This window comes from Rhinopithecus roxellana, chromosome 21 (assembly GCF_007565055.1).
Source record: "Rhinopithecus roxellana isolate Shanxi Qingling chromosome 21, ASM756505v1, whole genome shotgun sequence".
NCBI classification, from domain to species: domain Eukaryota; kingdom Metazoa; phylum Chordata; class Mammalia; order Primates; family Cercopithecidae; genus Rhinopithecus; species Rhinopithecus roxellana.
Window position 1 is genome coordinate 78,430,600 of NC_044569.1, and position 20,097 is coordinate 78,450,696.

A 20,097-nucleotide genomic window follows, 5' to 3' on the forward strand; every position below is an offset into this window, starting at 1 on the left:
CATTATCATCTAATGAAAATAGAGGTCAGGAAGGGTGACTCACGCCTGTAATCCCAGCACTTTGGGAGGCTGAGGCAGGCAGATCACCTGAGGCCAGGAGTTGGAGACTAGCCTGGCCAACATGGTGAAACCCCATCTACTAAAACTATACAAATTAGCCAGGTGTGGTGGCACACACTTTTAATCCTAGCTACTCAGGAGGCCAAGGCAGGAGAATCACTTGAACCCGAGGTGGAGGTTGCAGTGAGCTAAAATTGCACCACTGCACTCCAACCTGGGCAACAGAGTGAGGCTCTGTGTCAAAATAAATAGAAAGACAGAGGGAGGGAGGGAGGCAGGGAGTTGGGGAGGGTGAGAGAGAGAGAAAGACGAAAGTGGAGAAACATCCCATTTCTGCTATTATTTTATTTCTTGGTTAATTTTTTTTTCTCTATTTTCCCTCACCCCCCAGAAGAATATTTGATTTACAATTTTCTGATAGCCGAGTTTGATTTTGATCTATACCAGCAATTGGCAAACTACAGTCCATGGGCTAAATCTAGCCTGCGTCCTGTTTTTTGTAAAGTTTTATTGAAACGTAACCACATCCATTTGTTAACATACTGTCCACAGCTGCTTTTTGACTTCAGTGACAGAAATGAGTGATTATGACATAGTCAATCTGGTGAGCAAAGCCTAAAATACTTCCTGGCCTTTTTCAGAATAAGTTTGCTGACCCCTTATCTACACAGTTGCAAAAGCAAGAGCTAACTTTGCTGGAAATAAAATAAAAGCTGGCACTGGTTCCAAATTCATCCCATTAACAAGTAACAAATTAACCATATTATATTCAAGTAACACCCCGGGGCTACTGGTTTAAAAAAAAAAAAAAAAGACAAATTTTACAAAACCCAAACAAAAAAAAGATTATAACCTAGTCACTGGTAACGGACAAGCATATAATAATATGGCCAGAAATTTCATTTCTAGAAATCTGTCCCACAAAATATGTAAAAAGCAAAATATTTGAAACTGGTATGATATACAAATGTATGAAAATTGACCAAAAATATCATATAGTAGTCAAAGTTTAATAGCATGTTACAAATACATATATTCCAATACTTAATATTTGCATAAGCATGGAACATTTCTGGAATAGAAAAGGAACTTGACTATGGGTAACTTCAAAAAGTGGCCCTGAGGAGAGAAAAGCAAAGCAGAATTTGCTTTCTCATTTGTATATTTGATTTTTTGTCTTAAATTTTTTATCTTTCCAATTGACAGTTTGTGGATATTTTATTTTTTTGCAATAAAAATTACTACTTTTATAATAAAAATCTTAAAAAATCAGATAAACCAGAGTATATAAAAGAGAATAGAAGTGTGATTAAGGGGAAACCAGAGATAGAAACTATCCGATACAGTGTAATAGCCTACATATGTGGGATGTAGGTAGAAGTATTTTTATGTTTAAAAAGAGGAAAATTAATTCAGAAATCTTAAAAAAAACTGAAGATCTTTTTTAAGTGGCAGAGATTATATACAAATACAGTTCTATTTTAAACTACTGTGCTATACGGCTTTGGCAATTACATTTTCCTTTTGCTAATCATATGACTTAAAATTACAATTTTATATGCCTTCTGTTGCCTAAACAGAGGATTCAGATCATGAGGACTTCTACGTACACCTCACAGGGTTGGAATTTTAAGTACTGATGTGAACCAACACTTGACAAATACCAAATACCTAATTAATGGTATCTATTATTGTTATTTACCTATGTGGATTACTTTATCCCCCAGTATCTGATAATTTTCTCTAGCTGAATGTTTTTAAAATTTATTTTAAAAAATAAACTATCTCAGACTTGTTTTCTTTAAGAGACAGGGTCTTGCTCTGTTGCCCAAGGTGGTCTTGAACTCCTGGCCCCAAGCAATCCTCCCACCTCAGTCTCCTTCGCAGCTGGGACTAAAGGCATGTACCACCACACTCAGCTTCTCTCAGACTTTAAGGAAATTTAGATTGGCCAGTCAGAGATTCAAATACAAGACTAGTATACTCTCAGTACACAAGCATCTTGATGTGTGTATGGGATAGTTGCCAGCTTTTCACAGGTCTCAAAACATAACACTTATATTGGTGATTTTATCTTGGTCCAAGGTCTGTCATTTGGCCTTACAGACTCAGGTATTTAATCCCACTATTTTCTCAGAGTTAAGTAATGGTGAGATGTTAATCACTACAACACAGTTAATGTGGATGAATGCCAATGTATAGCGATAAATATAACTTGCTATCAACTGACCAATGAGCACAGGCTTTCTGTTGGTAGAATACTCAGGAACCAAAGTTTCAGAACACTGATTACGAAGCATGAAATCAGAAAAGGGATATTAGTGAGACAACATAAATGATGACTGGCATCAGGCTGATCACCTGCACAATGAAGATGTAACTACAGAGACAACAAATACTAATGTGGGTAAGCAGAACCTACTTATCCCATGACAATGGTTGCATGAATATTGGCAATGTCTTTTTTTAATTCTGTAATTTTACAACTGACCGACTCCCCTACTGATGGACAGTTTCTTTCTTTACTTATACAGATGAGCAGCCCAAATCCAAAGATCCAAAATCTGAAACGCTCTGAAATCGGAAATGCTGCAAAATCCAAAATATTTTGAGTGCTGACATGACACTCACAGGAAATGCTCTTTAGAGCATTTTGGATTTCAGATTTTCAGACTAGGGATGCTCACCTAGCAGGTATATGATGCAAATATTCCAAAATCCAAGACACTTTGGGTCCCAAGCATTTCAGAGAAGGGATACTTATTTTCTCTCAGGCTGAATTCAGTTTGTGTATGACTAGGAATGCTTTTTCAAATCTTGCATATTTCTGCTCTGATCCATTACATAGTTGTTGTTTTTTATGTGAATAAATCACTTTATGAAAAGAAAAAGACCTAAAAGTGCAATATATTTTCAATGCAAAAAAAATTAATGTACAAAATTGTAAGATAAAAAGTAGAAAGACTTTCCTTTTATAAATTCTTAAGGAAAAATGTTTCTAAAACACTTTAAACTTACGGGTTGTATATTAATCTGCAATACAACCAATTTAGCAGGCTCTTAAATATTTAAAGATAACAAAAGAGAAATTATAATTCCTTTATTTTTATAATTATACCAACCACTCAATGAAACCTGTAGTTTATTAAACAATATCACCTCTTCTGTCTTTTTTCTTTTTTGGTTAAAATTTTACCATTCATTAAGTGAGCTGAATGAATATTTACACGAACTTAATATGTAATAAATGCATAATACAAGCACACATATAAGTTCTGGAAATAGAATATGTGCTAAAGGAAACAGATTTTGTTGTTGCGTTGGTAAAATAATTTTGTGCATAGTATTCCTTATATTTATCCTTTATAAGGCACAACAAAAATTAAAAGACATGCTGATTACAAAACTGCAAGGTTGAAAGTTGCAATCTTAAAGCTTACTGTGTACTATCTATTTGTATGTAAACTATTAGTATGACAGAGCCACTCATATCTGGTTAAATATTTTTGGTTTCTTAATGCAGTGGGATGAATTTGGTAACTCAGCTTTCTTTATTCATTCATTTAATAATTACCAAGTACTTATTATGTGGTAGCACTATCCCAAGAGGTTGTGTAGTAAAATAGTAAATAAAGCAAACAAATTCAACCTCAATAAATAAGTCTACCTGAGGGATGGATGCAACAATGTGAAAACTAATAAATTACACATCCTCAATCAACAGATTTCTATTTTCTCTCAGACAATTTTAAAACTGACAATTATTATGAAATATTATAGCTGTACTTATTTCACAGAGTCTATTTGTAAAACGGGGGTAATTCTACCTGCCTTGCTTACAGAGTATGAGGACCAAAGGAGACTAAAAGCCACTTTGTAACCTGTAAGAAACACAAATTCAATATGCTCTCAATCACTTTGGGTACATATCCTTACTTTCCGGTACCATAAAATCTTCTGGCTCATCTTGCATTTTCTCTGCCCCAGCCCTAGAATCAAGCATTTTTCCAAGGAACCCTGGTTCCTTTTATTAGAGAATAGTCAGTAAGTTTTAAGATGAAATTTTTGTTGCAAATAAAAAAAACTACAAGTATACCAAACAATATGGGTAAATTTCACCAACACAGAAGTTGAATTAAAGAAGCTGAGGTATATATTGTATGACTATTTATATAAATTCGAAAGAAGTAGCTTTGCTTTTGACTTATAAGTCAGAAAGAAGTGACTAGAAGTTTGGTCTAGAAGAGAAAGATTTCTGACTGGAAAGGAACAAACGCAGACCTTCTGGGGTGCTGGTTCTATTTCTTGATCTGGGTCCTCGTTTGGAGTGTTCTTCAGTTTAAGAAAATCCAATAAGCTATTTACTTTTCTGTACTTATGTTACACTTCAGTAAAAAGTTCAAAAATGTATTAATGTATTCAAGTCACCAAAAAAATACAAGCTATTTATTTGAGACTTCTAAATTATACTGAATACATTTCTATATACCACCTGTCAGGAGGAAAAAATGGCCTTAAAAGAATACCTGCAACCTTGCAGTGAGCCGAGATTGTGCCACTGCACTCCAGCCTGGTGACAGAGCGAGACTCTGTCTCCAAAAAAAGAAAGAAAGAAAGAAAGAAACCAGACATTTATACCACCACAAATTATCTCCGCACAAATCACTTATTATTACGAAAGGAAAAACAGTAACTTGACTGTGAAGAAACATGGCACCACCTTAAATGATCCAATACTGATCATGAGACAAATTAACATCATGCGCTTTCTTACGCAACACATCACTTAGTATGAACTTGATCTAATCATGAGGAGACACAAGAAAAACCCAAAAAGGTATTACTCTCGAAAATAACTGGCCCAAGCTCTTCAAAAATGTCAATGTCATAATCAACAAATAAAGGCTAAGAAACTGTTTCAGATTAAAGGAGACTAAAGAGATACAACGAATGAATGCAAAGCATGATCCTAAACTAGATCCTGCATAGAAAAGAGCAAATAGTCACATGGATGGAATTAAAACCTTTGATGGCATTTGAATATGGATTATATATAAGAGTACTGCATCAATGCTAAACTTCCCGAATGTGATAATGTTGTAGATTTTTTTTTTTTTTAATGTAAGAGATTTGTCTTTCTTAGGAATACTCAATGAAGCATTATATCCAGGGAGAGAGTGACAGGACGTCTGCAATTTACTTGGGAGTAATTAAGAATGATTAAGGGAAAAAAATTAATACATATGTAAATAACAACAAAGCAAATAATGCAAAATGTCAGCCACTAGTAACCTGAATGAAACTTATTTATAAGGGAGTCTCTTCCGCTATTCTTGAAAGTTTTCTGTAAGTTTGAAAATTATTTCAAAATAAAAAGTTATCAAAACTAATGGTAGGGGTTGCCTTGAGGTCCATGGTGAAATAAAAATAATAATAATAATAATAATAATAATGGTGGTGGAGCCTTGAAAATTAAGATCTGTTATTTAAAAGCAAAATATAGGGCCACTGTTTGAATTACTAGACTAAATGTGCTTATATTTCATTCATATTTACTATGAAAATTTTTCGGTAACATTAAGTATTATTTTAGGAAAAGTAAGAAAGCATATTCAATGCTATCAGCAGCTGCTACACAACTCCAGGGGCCACCTTTTACATATTACAGTATATCCTCGGAGCTCTGCAATGATATCCTGTTATAACAAATAAGAAAATATAGAGATATAGTTTCTCTACTCTTAAGCAAATCAGTTCTTTTCATACCTATGAATTTCGGATTCAATATGGAATGTATCTGAGGAAACCCCAAAAATCATAACTGCATCTTAATACTATGATAAAGGTGCTAATGAATTTTAAAATCAATTTATGTTCACTTTTAATCATTCTTCTGTCACCAACACCCAATCCAAATACCAATATAAAAACCTGAACATGGTGGTGCATGGTGGTAGCTCACGCCTATAATCCCAGCATTTTGGGAGGCCAACGCAGGAGGATCACTTGAGCTCAGGAGTTCGAGACCAGCCTGGGCAACATGGTGAAACTCCATTTCTACAAAAAAATACAAAAATTAGCCAGGTGTGGTGGCACACAGCTGTAGTCTCAGCTACTCAAGAGGCTGAGGCCAGAGGATTACCTGAGCCTGGGGAGGTCAAGGCTGCAGTGAGCCATGATTGTGCCACTGCACACCAGCCTGGGTGACAGAGTGAGATCCGGTCTCAAAAAAAAAAAAAAAAAAAAAAAAAAAAATAACTGAAAAAACCAGACCCCTTCAAAAACACAAAAGCCAACCAATCAAACCCCACAAGTTCACCAGAAAGCGGCAAAGCAAACTATGTTATCACCTGTTTCTGAGGATAAGAAAAGGCTTCTTTTCCTATAGTGCGAAGAATAACATGATGTTGACCTTCCAAAATAAGCTGTTTACTGTCTTCCACAACGTATGCCTAAAAAATGCAAAGCACAAAAATGTTACCTGCTTGACAGTAACCTCTAAAGTAACCAACCCAATATTTGATGGAAAGTGGAAATATTATGGCCAATATCTATCAATTATTGACACTCCTGGCAATGTCACCATTTCTACTTTTAGTTATTCATTCAATCAATAAAGTATCTATCCAAAAAAACAAATTTTTTTTGCCTCAATATAACACAGTTGGCCTGGATATTTGTAAGAGGCAAACGTCGCAAAATCCTTTCCAACATTCTTTAGAGTCCTTAAGAAACTACTTTAAAAGAACCATACCATAACACAAGCTTTTTTCTTTACTGAACTACCAATATACAGCCAAAAGGCTTATTCTTACAGTCTAGCTTCTGAAACGTCCTAGGGTTTATCACATAGCTGAGCAAAATCAGTGAGTACAATCATAAATCCTTTAACTGGAAATGTATGTTCGTAAATATAAATACATATGCTTTAAAAAAGGCTTTTTTCTTCCAATATAGTGAGCTGACTTTACATTAAAATACTTGTTACTGTGGGGAAAAGAAAGAGAGATCAGCCTGTTACTGTGTCTATATAGAAGGAAGTAGACATAAAAGACTCCATTTAGTTCTGTATTTGAGATGCTGTTAATCTGTGACCTTACCTCCAACCTTGTCCTTGCAAGAGACGTGTGCTGTGGTGACTTAAGGTTAAAAGGATTTTGGGCGGTGCAGAATGTGCTTTGTTAAACAAGTGCCTAAAGGCTGTTTATGGTTAAAGGTCATCACCATTCTCTTAAATCTCAAGAAAGAGAAAAACATTTGTCTCCTGCCCCTCCCTGGGCAATGGAACATCTCCGGGTAATACCCATTGTGTGCCTTGTTTACTGAGTGAGGAGAAACCACCTTTAGGAATAAGGTGGGACTTGCTGGAGCAATACTGCTAAAAGGTTTATGGAGATGTCGCATATACATCTCAAGGCACAGCATTTTCCTTTAAACTTATTCATGTTACAAGGATTTTTTCATATGTCTTACTGCCGATTTCCTCCCTACAATAATCCTATTGTCCAGCCACTCCCTTATCCTTTTTAATGACTAAGATAATTCTCAATAAATACTAAGGGAACTCAGAGGCCGGTGCCGGCGTGGGTCCTCTGTAAGCTGAGCGCCGGTCCCCTGGGCCCCGCTTTTCTTTCTCTACACTTTGTCTCTGTGTTTTATTCCTTTTCTCAAGTCTTTCGTTTCCACCTAACGAGAAACACCCACAAGTGTGGAGGGGCAGGCCACCCCTTCATGTTACAGTTTATAACTCTTCTCTCTCTTGAATTGCTTCTGTGCTGGGGAAAATATAATCTATAAATGGCTTTGATTTACTGTCATTATCACATTATGCAAACACAAAGGCTTAATTCTTTTGACTAGCCCAATATTTTTATTAGGTTCAAAAAACATAAAATTACTCAGTCATAATGCTATCAAAGTTTCTTATCATTTACTTTCAATTTCTGTACTTATAATGGACTAATGACAGTTCGCCATCCACAGAACAAACTTTGAGTAGTGCTGCAGTAAGGCATAGGATGGCTCAGGATCTGCTCAGTGTCTATATTTGCAAAACCCAGAAAGGCAGGAGAAGTTAAACACCTGCTAGGGTAATCTTTACTCAAAAAGGGATAAGAGTTGACAGATAAGGTTCTGAGACTTGTCAGATGTCTTTTCTGATGATGTTATGGCATTGACTGACAGTCACCCATAGCCATGGCTAATTCTATAATGCATCCTCCTGCTTGCACAAAACCTTAGATTTGTAAAACTAACCTTTATTTTTGATTAAAATTGTTTAGGAGTTGTATTATGTCCCTTTTTCAACTATTTTTTTCACAAAAATGTTCGAGCTGTTGGTTTTCTCCTGCATCATATTTTATTCAAGAGTCCTATGCTTCCTGTGCATCTTAGGACTTTAATGACCTTTCAAATTTTCTTTAATCTAATGAATCATTTTTGCATTATCTAGAACTCTAACTAAAACAAACAAAAATCTGCCAGTCACTTTCCCCATTGAGTAAATTATAAACTTATCAAGGTACTAGCCACTACCAAACTTAATAACCCATTATTTAATCGATTCAAACTTCCGTTTCCCAGCCAAGGAGCATCACAATCTTAGACAACTTTCTTCTTTATGTGATTAGTGATACTAGCAGTGGGCTTTAGGTTCAGGGCCATTTCTTAAAAGATAACACTTTTCCCCTCATCAAAGAATACCATGCACTTAACAATGAGTACAGAATATATTATAAAAACCTTGTCTCAGAAATATTATGGATTGCTACATGGCATAAACCTGTTAAACGAAGACGTAAACCAAAGATCTTTATACACTTATACAATATGATTCTAAAGTTCAGAAGAATTTGATTTCACCAATAATGTATAACTGATCTTTTTAACATAAAACTTCTTCTATAATCAACAAAAGTATCAATTTATTTAGATTTCATTTGAAACATGCAAAGTCAGCTTGGTTTAAAAAAAAAGTTTATTTAAAAACATGGTTTAGGTAAAAAAAAAAAAGAACACTTTATAAAAACTTCTGAGTCAATTTAAAATACATGTATTGATCACCTAGTATGAACATGTCTTTATGCTGGCTCTTGTATCAAACAACACAAAGTCAAAACCTTGTCACAAAGTTCGAGTGATTATTCTTGGACAAGATCCTTAATTTCACTGCAGAATCATTTTTAACAATAGGTAGTACATGCATATGATACAAAAGGGTGTAATGTAAGAAATAAGACTCCTCTGCAGTATGGTTTAGTTAACCTTAGGGAATACTAATGTCTAAATAATCTCATTCGGGTCTGCCTTGTGTGAAGTTTATTTGAATCTGATTTTTTTTTAACAGGGTAAAATAGTATATTTAAATAATCTGCAAAAAACTGAACACAGACCAATTAGATAATTATTTAAGGATTATTAATTTGGTTGGGAAAGATAATACTGTGCAGTTATATTAAACAAAAAAAGTCGGCCGGGCGCGGTGGCTCAAGCCTGTAATCCCAGCACTTTGGGAGGCCGAGACGGGAGGATCACAAGGTCAGGAGATCGAGACCATCCCGGCTAATACGGTGAAACCCCGTCTCTACTAAAGAATACAAAAAACTAGCCGGGCGACGAGGCGGGCGCCTGTAGTCCCAGCTACTTGGGAGGCGGAGGCAGGAGAATGGCGTGAACCTGGCAGGCGGAGCTTGCAGTGAGCTGAGATCCGGCCACCGCACTCCAGCCTGGGTGACAGAGCCAGACTCCCGTCTCAAAAAAAAAAAAGTCTTCATCTGTTAAAAGTACATACAGAAGCATTTACAGATGAAATATGTCATTTTAGAAATACTACAGCAAAAAAATTAACAATTTAATAAAAGGGAAGGTAAATGGATTATATGAAATATGAATAACAAAAAATTGATGGTTTCTGGAGCCAATGTAGTGGATTTCCAGAGGTTCCTGGTGCTATTTTTCCCTCTGTAGAATGTTTGGAAATGCCCCGAACAGTTTAATACCACCTGCTTTCAAAGCTTATCATGTCTACAATATTCTCGGTAACACACAGAAATAACAGTAACACAGAAGAATGTTATCTAATTTGAATGAATTCTTTTTTGAGGCCAAAAAAAAAAACTTATGTAACTGTTAGTTTCAATATTGAAACTAGAAAAGATACGCATAAAAAATATAAACAGTAATATACGTTTTTTCTTCAGCTTAAGACTCAAGTATCTACAAGTGAGGCTTGCTGAAATAAGTTAGTAGCACATACCTTCCACAATATGACAATATTCAAATCCACCTCACTGCATTTTTGAATCAATCTCACAGCATCCTCTGTTGACTGTTTTTCTGTCTGCACAGGCAAGTGAGCTTGTGATTTTTTCAATTCAGAAGATAAACTTCGATAAAAGAAGTCTGCACACGGGCTTGCTGAACTTACTATCTGTTAAAAGAAAACCACTTGTCTTCATAAATGCTTTTAATTATGTTCTGTCAAATTTTATTTTGTATAACTCATAGCTTTAATTAGATATATCCTGTCAAATTTTACATTTCTATAGCTTACATATACCCCAAATACTTATTCAATAATTCTTGTCAATGTAGTTGAATACAGGGAGGCCACTTGAACATTCAAAAGATTTCGTACAAATTACCCTAAATTTTTTTTTTTTTTTTTTTTTTTTTTTTTGATACAGGGTCTTACTCTGTCATCCAGGCTGGAGTGCAGTGGTGCAATCTCAGCTCACTACAACCTCCACCTCCCAGGCCCAAGCAATGTTCCCACCTCAGCCTCCCGAGTAGCTAGGTTACAGGTGCACACCACCATACCCGCCTAATTTTTGTAAAGACAGTGTTTTGCCAGTTTTGCCATTTTACCCAGGGTGGTCTTGAACTACTGAGCTCAAGTATTCCCCTGCCTCGGCTTCCCAAAATGCTGGGATTGCAGGCGTGAGACACTGCGCCCAGCTGAAGTTACCCTGAATCTTAAAGCCATCACCCCAAAATAATTAAGCTACACTCCCATGACATTAGCTTTGACCTTCCAACTATCTAGGGAGAATGAATGAATATCACCAAGAAAATATAATGTTGAAAATCCATATTTTAAAATGACAGAAATATTTCTCATTTAAATCCTAGGCAATACCCAATGAAGCAGAACGCAAATAGAATTATTGGCATTAACTTGACTTTTATGCTTGAACAATGAAAGCATGAGATAAGAATTTTAAATGGATTCAATTACAGGATTTCCTTGAATTAATGACTATTGTGCCACATAATAACATCTTTATATTTATGGTTTCCTGTATTACAGGCTCTGTATATATTATGTAGATGTTAAACTTCAAGTTATTAAATAAGTATTAAATATTAATAATTATGTACGTTTTTCTCCTTACAAGTGAACTTATAAAACACTGTCCCCATAGTTTTCTCACTAATCTGTAGTGCTTGGCAAGTTCTAGTTATTCAACCAGATTCATCAAAATGAAAAATGTGTTTGTTTCTGCCTTTGCCAGTGCTCTTACACTAAAGTATTTAACAAGAAATACAATAAAAATTACAATACAAGAGTCCTGCTGATGTTTCTGGAATTTTAAAAGTTTTTAAAGAAATTAAAAAAAAAAATAACTGAAGTCCTGAAAATTAATTCAACCATTCAGGAAACACAGTATCTCTTAAAGTAATGCATGTTTTGAAATTACTGAGCTTTTGAAATTTGGAGATATTTCTAAATAGCTGTTTCCTCAAATGGTAAAAAGATAGTAATGATGAGTCAGACGAAAGCAAATGATAAAAGAAGTATAAAAACATAAGGATGTTTAGAATTATCAAGGAGATGAACATAAAGAAGAAATCATCCCACTAAGAGCACACAATTATATGAACTTTTACACCCTAGATTCAGCATTTTTCAAAGCAGGCCACTACTTCAAATTATCTTCAGGGATAGCTTAAAATGCATACTCCCAAAGTCCACCCAAGATATAATCAACCAGAACTTTAGAGGTAGGGAGGCAAAGCCTGTATTTTTACAAAATCTAGGTCTAAGTATGGTCTGCAGGCTAACAACGTCAACCTTACCCAGTAGCTTATAACAATTTAGAACCTCAGGTTCTACCCAAGTCCTATGGAATCAGAATGTGCATATTAACAAGATTTCTGATAACTTATATGTACACGTTTTGAAACTCTGAATACCACTGTTCTAGGAGGCTCTTTCTCTGTTTTTTTTTTTTTTTTTTTTTTTTTTTTTAAAGAAACAGGGTCTTGCCTTGGTCTCTGATACCCAGTCTGGTCTTGAACCCCTGGCCTCAAGCAATCCTCCTGCCTCAGCCTCCCAAAGTGCTGAAATTACAGGCATGAGTCACCACACCTGACCCTCTACATAACTGTTACACATAATTAGGATGGAATATCACTGACCTAGACAGTAATAGCTTTATAATCACAATAGAGCCTTATGTATCTACCTTATTATCTGGGTCTCAGAATATATGATATGATATGCCAAAATTTAGAGGGTTATCATCTATATGTTCCATTGTGACCAATTTCCCTAATAGAAAAGCTCCCTCATATAACCTTGCTTTCTAAAAAAAAATCCCAAGAACTATACTTATTTCATATGATATTCTCAAAAGAAAGTTAATTTTAAATAACTACTTAAAATGGTATAGTCCATAAACATTTTTGGTCTGTCTTGGGGATTGAAGGCAGGTTGCAAAACTCAATAAAGTTGAGGTGTTTATCCTCCAAAGAGTCTGGGGAGGCTGGGTGCAGTGACTCACACCTGTAATCCTAGCACTTTGGGAGGCTGAGGCAGGCAGATCGCTTGAGCTCAGGAGCTGGAGACAAGCCTGAGCAACACAGTGAGACCCCGGTCTCTATAAAAAATTTTTAAAAACTAGCCAGGTGTGATGGCTGATGCCTGTAGTCTCAGCTACTCAGGAGGCTGAGGTGGGAGGATCACTTGATCCTGGGAGGTCGAGGCTACAGTGAGCTGTGATCGTGCCACTGTACTCCTGGGCGACAGAGCAAGACCTTGTCTCCAAAAAAAAAAAAAAAGAATTTGGGAACTGCTGCGCCAAAACAGGCAGCCATGCCATAACTATAACTTAACATCAAACACTACTATGCATTCTTGCATACCTGTTCATTTCCAAAGATGATATCTGCAAAGGTATATTTTTCAGAGGACTGTGTGGCCGCTAAAAAACAGGGGAAAACAAACTAATCATATCATTGGCATAAAATATAAAATGACCATTTAGTAAAGTGTAAAAGTAAAGTGAATTTACCTTCTTTTTTCTCACATCTGATTGCCTTAAAGCAAAACTTTCCCTTCTCCCTACTGGCAAGTTTAGCATCTAGGAAGAAAAAGGGAAATCTCAAAGATGTTTCTCAGTTCATCACATGATAAAATCCAATTCATTATTTAGACTTCCGTGGTCAAATGGAAAATAATTCGTAATTATAAATAATGTTTAATGAAGAACATCTTTGTTTTTATCTCAATGAAGTGACGTCTTAAAAAGGATAAATTTCAATTTTCTCAAAATACATATCCATGTGTGTGCATATATATATATATATATGTATTCATATATGCAACATTTCAGATAAACAGAAAGTTTGAAAGATCAGAACACGGGGACTAGAAAGCCCATAATCCTGCCACTCTATCATTTCTTAATTTCCTTTCAGTATGTTTCATAGGCATGATATTTACCAATATTACTAAATGAACACACTCTACAATATGTTTTCCCACAATTGCAGGCACTTCTAAAATGGTACTTCAAGTACATTTCTGGTACACATTCTTTTGTTTGAATGTTATATAAACATGACAAATCACAGAACAGCCAGTCAGTATGTAGGTAAGGCTATTCACAGATAAACCCACCAGTGGTAAAGGAAACAAAAAGAAAATTCCATATTCTAGTCTATATATTTTTGTACCGGTTGTTTGAATTTTTTTTTTGAGACAGAGTCTTACTCTGTTGCCCAGGCTGCAGTGCAGTGGCATGATCTCAGCTCACTGCACCCTCTGCCTCCCAGGTTCAAGCAATTTTCCTGCCTTAGCCTCCCGAGTAGCTGGGATTACAGGCGCCTGCCACCACACCCAGCTGATTTTTATAGTTTTAGTAGAGACAGGGTTTCACCATGTTGGCCAGGCTGGTTTCAAACTGCTGACCACAAGTGATCCGCCCACCTCGGTCTTCCAAAGAGCAGGAATTAAAGGCATGAGCCACCACGCCCAACCCTGGCTGAATTTTTGACAGTGATCATGTACCCAAGCACTGATTTTACAATAAAAAACAAAAAGAAGAAAATACAAGTATAAGAGATGTGGAAGGGAATAAAAAAATGGGAAAGACTGGATCAAGATAGCTAATTTGATTTATAGTTAGGTAAACTAATGAAATCACAATTTAATGCTTAAAAAAGTTAATCCTAATAATCTTAAGACATTCTGGTACTATTCTGGAAAACCAAGTAATGAAATTTCAAAATTTATTACGTAGCAGGAAAAACGTACAAACCTTTGTTTTCAGAAAGATTTACAGATTTCTGTAACTTCCAGTGTTTGCTACTACTTGATACTTGCACTATATGGAATTCCTTAACACCTGCTTCACTCTGTCAAAAAAAAGATAGGAGAGTCATTCAGGATTTAGAAGCACTAAATCAGAATGTTCCGATGAGAACAAATTTCAGACACTGCTACCAAAGTCAATGTCAACTAACATAAGATGCAATTACAACATACATTTCAAAAAACTTATTTAAATCCCTTTCTAAACATTTTCAGAAACATCATTTTTTCCAAGAAGTATTTTTGACTATAATGCATACTCATTGGTACATTTAAAAATACTGAAAGCCATTGAGTTATTAAAGTCTATCACAATGAGCTATTGGTAGTATTTAAAAGATAAAAATTGTCAATTTTTAATCAAAATTATGGCATTTTCTTTTTATTTCTCTACTCTTTCTGAGATACCTCATTCTTATTAGGCAAAAAACAAGCAACAAAAAACTCACATAGCAGAATCCTAATATATGGTCAGCACACATGAAATCATTTAAGTAGCATGTATTTTTTTAATTCTCCTGAATAAAAGCTAATCCGAAATTATTAAAATATTCTCATTCTTACTATAAAAATATTGATTTTCGGGGGGAGATCACCAAAGTACAGCACATTAACCCTAAATATCCTAGAAAGTAGACACCTTACAAATATATGAAGTTAAAAATAAAGAACATTACAGAATTAACATTTCAAAAAGTACCTGAACTGAATCAATCTAATACTAAGGTCCTATTTTAAACATGAGAGATCACGCTCTCATCTTCAAGAAAATTCATTTTTACAGGCTGGCCAACATAGTGAAACCCTGTCTCTACTAAAAATACAAAACAATGAGCCAGGCATGGTGGCATGTGCCTGTAATCCCAGCTACTTGGGAAGGCGAGGCACGAGAGAATCACTTGAACCCAGGAGGCGGAGGTTGCAGTGAGCAACCTGGGTGAGAGTGAGAACCTGTCTCAAAAGAAAAATATATATATATATTCATTTTTATAGAGTGCCTAAACAGGAATGGCAATACTTCAGAAATTTACTATATAAAGGAAATGGTACTGTTAGAAATGTGCAAGTGAAGATTACCAAGTTAATCTGAATGTGATATATTAACAGAAGCTCACAATTTAGTAACACCAATGGATCTCAATGGTGAGACCTAGAAAGCATTTTATGAGATCCTTCAGAATGAATTACTAGCATATATAACTATATAGCATATCAGTGTGTACCATATTAATATCAGAAGATTTTTTTATTTGAAGAGAGGCTAAGGGATAAAATTATAAATCTAATGAAGAATTAAGATGAATTCATACTATTCTACATAAACATTCCTAAAATCCCTAGCTTATGCTGTTTTGTAAAGGGGGGAAAAACCCCACTACTAAAAACAAGAGAAACACTGCAAATATAATTAAAAACAAAATTCAGTTTTAAACCAACTTACAGTATTGGTATTTTCCACATCCACAAAGACTAGCATATTGCCTCCTCTGCCTTCTTCATTTTCAAGAGAATTACTTCTACAGACAGTGGCCCGTACATTTAAAGACCGACTGGTACAAATAATCGCAGTGTGTCTTAATATTCTGTGCCTGAAATAAAACAAAACAAACAAAAAAACACACATTTAATCTAAGAGTCTCTATAATTATCTAATTCCAAATAAAGATTTTAAAAACAGATCACTCTCAGGACGAGTTATACTCTAAAACTCCATAGAATACATTAAGTAAAATTACATAGCCTAACTTCAGTTCAATTCTTTCTATCCAATTTGGAAGGAAACTACTAGTCTCCCTGTCTAAGTTTTTGCCTTGCTTGGCCAGGCATGGTGGCTCACGCCTGTAATCCCAGCAATTTGGGAGGCTGAGGCGGGCAGATCACAAGGTCAGGAGATCGAGACCATCCTGACTAATACAGTGAAACCCTGTCTCTACTAAAACTACAAAAAAATTAGCTGGGCATGGTGGCGGGCGCCTGTAGTCCCAGCTACTCGGGAGGCCGAGGCAGGAGAATGGTGTGAACCTGGGAAGCGGAGTTTGCAGTGAGCCTAGATCATGCCACTGCACTCCAGCCTCGGCAACAGAGCAAGACTCCGTCTCAAAAAACAAAAACAAAAACAAAAAACAGTTTTTGCCCTGCTTATCAAATTCATCTGTATAACACATAAAAATAATCTTCATATGGTAATGTTCTGATTGTGCTTTTTTGGGGGGGATGGAGTCTTACTTTGTCGCCCAGGTGGGAGTACAGTAGGGTTATCTCAGCTCACTGCAACCTCTGCCTCCAGGTTCAAGCGATTCTCCTGCCTCAGCCTCCTGAGTAGCTGGGATTATAAGCGTGTACCATCACACCTGATAATTTTTGTATTTTGAGTAGAGATGCGGTTTCACCATATTGGTCAGGCTAGTCTCAAACTCCTGACCTTAAGTGATCTGCCCACCTCAGCCTCCCGAAGTGCTGGGATTATAGGTGTGAGCCACTGCGCCCAGCCTTGCTTCTAAAGTGTTCTGAAGCTACTGAATGACTACCAAATAAAATTTGAATTTTAACCTGGTATTCAAAACTCCACCATATAAGCTTTACATTTCAAAGGTTTCTTCCTCTTCTTTGACAAAAATTTTACCCTATGGCTGAACTAACTACATTCAGTTTATGTTCTCTAACCTGTAAATCTTTACAAATTAAATATACACAGCCGCCCCCTGGAATAATACCTACTACTCTCCTGCATACTCCTCCCTTGATATTCAAACGCTAAAATCTTTTTTTTTTTTTTTTTGAGACAGAGCCTTGCTCTGTCGCCCAAGCTGGAGGACAACTGTATAAACATGGCTCTCTGTAGCCTTGACTTCCTGGGCTCAAGCGAATCTCCTGCCTCAGCCTCCCAAGTTATTCCTAGTTAATTTTGTAAAAACGACAATGGAGGTATCAAAAAAAATACTCTGTTGAACAAAATATAGGTCATAGATCCTGGATGAGCCAGCTAGCTTTGATTTCTTCAGTGATCATCTATTGTAACACCATCATAATCATCTCTTCTGTAAATATGTACTGTTTTTCATACAATCTTGCGCGGCAAAGGGCAACACCAGGGAAAAGGTAAAACAAAACAATTTTCTTTTTTTTTTTTTTTAAAGACGGAGTCTCGCTCTGTCGCCCAGGCTGGAGTGCAGTGGCCGGATCTCAGCTCACTGCAAGCTCCACCTCCCGGGTTTACACTATTCTCCTGCCTCAGCCTCCCGAGTAGCTGGGACTACAGGTGCCCACCAACTCGCGTGGCTAGTTTTTTGTATTTTTTAGTAGAGATGGGGTTTCACCGTGTTAGCCAGGATGGTCTCGATCTCCTGACCTCGTGATCCGCCCGTCTAGACCTCCCAAAGTGCTGGGATTACAGGCTTGAGCCACCGCGCCCGGCAACAATTTTCTTAAAAAAGGATGCCTGAGACGACTAGGCAGGTTGTCTTCATACACAAATGATGCCCTATTTTAATACATGGTAGCTGTTAATTTCATTACTATGTGATAGCTCTGTCCATAGTACTTAATCGTATCAAACAATTGAGAAGTTTATACAGAGAAGCAACTCAAAAAATGTGTGCAGTTAAATTTTATTTTTCCATTTTTGGGTACCTAGAACTTATAGTTCTATTTGAGACAATTTCACATATAAGTATCTTGCATAATCTGGAAGGGAGTAATTTCTTAATGTTAGTAAATATCAAAATGTTTATCTCAATATGCACATATACATTAAACAAAGATGTTAAATTTTACAAGTTTTATAATACTAACCTTATTTTTGGCTGCTTTTTGACACTTTCATAGTAAAACAAAAAGTTAATTTCATGGACACCTTCTTCATCAGGCCCACGTAACCACATTGGCAGCTGCACTGAGGCTCCGGGTAGAAGAACAGTGTCAGGAAGGGGAACAGGAATCACCTCTGGTTGACTTCCTGTGCCAATGCCAAAGTCTACAGAAGAAGCTGATGATATGAGTGCTGTACACACAGAGGTAGCATCTGTCACAACAGTCTTGTAAGCACTACAATTCTCAGAAGCTGAGGGACTTAGTGGTGTTAGAACAGCAGTATTACCACCGAAAGTAAAGAACTCTGGACGTTTAGAAACAACCTTCAATCCAGTAAGTGGACATTTGCTGACATTGACAAATTCTACATATGCTTTTCGGATTTCTCCACAGAGGAGCCCTGTAGGAAAATGTATAAAGAACACCTGCATTGGAGGGAAAAAATATTATTATTTGTCTGTTAAAAATTTTGAACCTCTAATGATGCTTTTTTTTTAACTAAAGGTTTATAAGTTATTTCATTAATTCTTTGGTATCTCCCTGAATATGTGGCAGTTAATGACTCCATTTTAGAAAATATGATGAGACAGAAGAATGTTACTCTGCCACTCAGTAGTGATTCTAGACTTAGGAATTAAAGATATATTATCAGTACACAAGAGGGCTAACATGTCAAAACTTTCACAACTTGGTAGATTACAGACCAGAAAAGTTGAAAGTAATTTAACATGGCTTTATGAAGTAAGTGTCAGTTTTATAACCCTTGTAACTGTCAACTAAAGAAGCAGCTCAACTACTTATGTCTGTATCATTAAGATGAAAAGATATGCCAGATTTACCATGGGTTTTAAAGTGAAAGAATGGGCAGATCTATGATTCCATATCCATAATTTTAAAATCCAAAAAACTCCAACCTCAGGCTTTTAGTAACTCATGTAGGGGCAAAACCTGACCTAATAGAGGCTTTTTATAGTCTTTCCCATTTAGTGTGATATTAATATAGTTCATTCAAGAAATATTAATGTGTTTGATTACTAGGTGCTGCCACAAAGCAATGGGGTTTACATAACTTCACACACATACATCTAAAAAAAAATTTTTAAATTGATTTCCAACACACATGTGGCCTCAAGATTTCAGATGAGGGATTGTGGACTTGTGTTTAAAGAGACGAAAATTTGGGATAATGAAATCATACAGTAAGTTACTTGCATTTAAAAGATCTTTTAAGTATACTGGCTGGGCACCATGGCTCATGCCTGTAACCCCAACACTTTGGGAGGCCAGAGTTGGTGGAACCCTTGAGCTCAGGAGTTCAAAACCAGTCTGGGCAACATAGTGAAACCCTGTTTCTACCAAAAGTACAAAAAATGAGTCGCACGCCTGTGGTTCCAGCTACTGGAGATGCTGTGGTGGGAGAACTGCTTGAGCCCAGGAAGTGGACGTTGCAGTGAGCCAAGATCGTGCCACTGCCCTCCAGTCTGGGTGACAGAGTGAGACCCCATCTCAAAACAAAACAAAACAAAAAAAAATCTTTAAATGTCACAACAACACTAACATCTAAGCAAGCAGGAAGATAAAGGTAACAATATGAGTGAAACGTTCTAATCAAGTTATAGCTGGCAGTCACT

At 36.2% G+C, this 20,097-nt stretch overlaps 1 protein-coding gene across 2 annotated transcripts in view; it reads right to left on the reverse strand.

Annotated features, from left to right (window-relative positions):
* Nucleotides 1-20,097, reverse strand: part of TRAPPC8 (trafficking protein particle complex 8) — a 116,516-nt gene that overhangs the window by 11,214 nt on the left and 85,205 nt on the right. For both annotated transcript variants that reach the window (XM_010380775.2, XM_010380765.2), the window contains exons 20-26: nt 18,449-18,891; nt 16,098-16,245; nt 14,604-14,700; nt 13,356-13,424; nt 13,207-13,265; nt 10,316-10,489; nt 6,411-6,512 (exon numbers count right to left, since the gene is read on the reverse strand). In XM_010380775.2, coding sequence (XP_010379077.1) covers nt 6,411-6,512; nt 10,316-10,489; nt 13,207-13,265; nt 13,356-13,424; nt 14,604-14,700; nt 16,098-16,245; nt 18,449-18,891 — 1,092 coding nt within the window. The remainder of the gene's footprint in view (nt 1-6,410; nt 6,513-10,315; nt 10,490-13,206; nt 13,266-13,355; nt 13,425-14,603; nt 14,701-16,097; nt 16,246-18,448; nt 18,892-20,097) is intronic.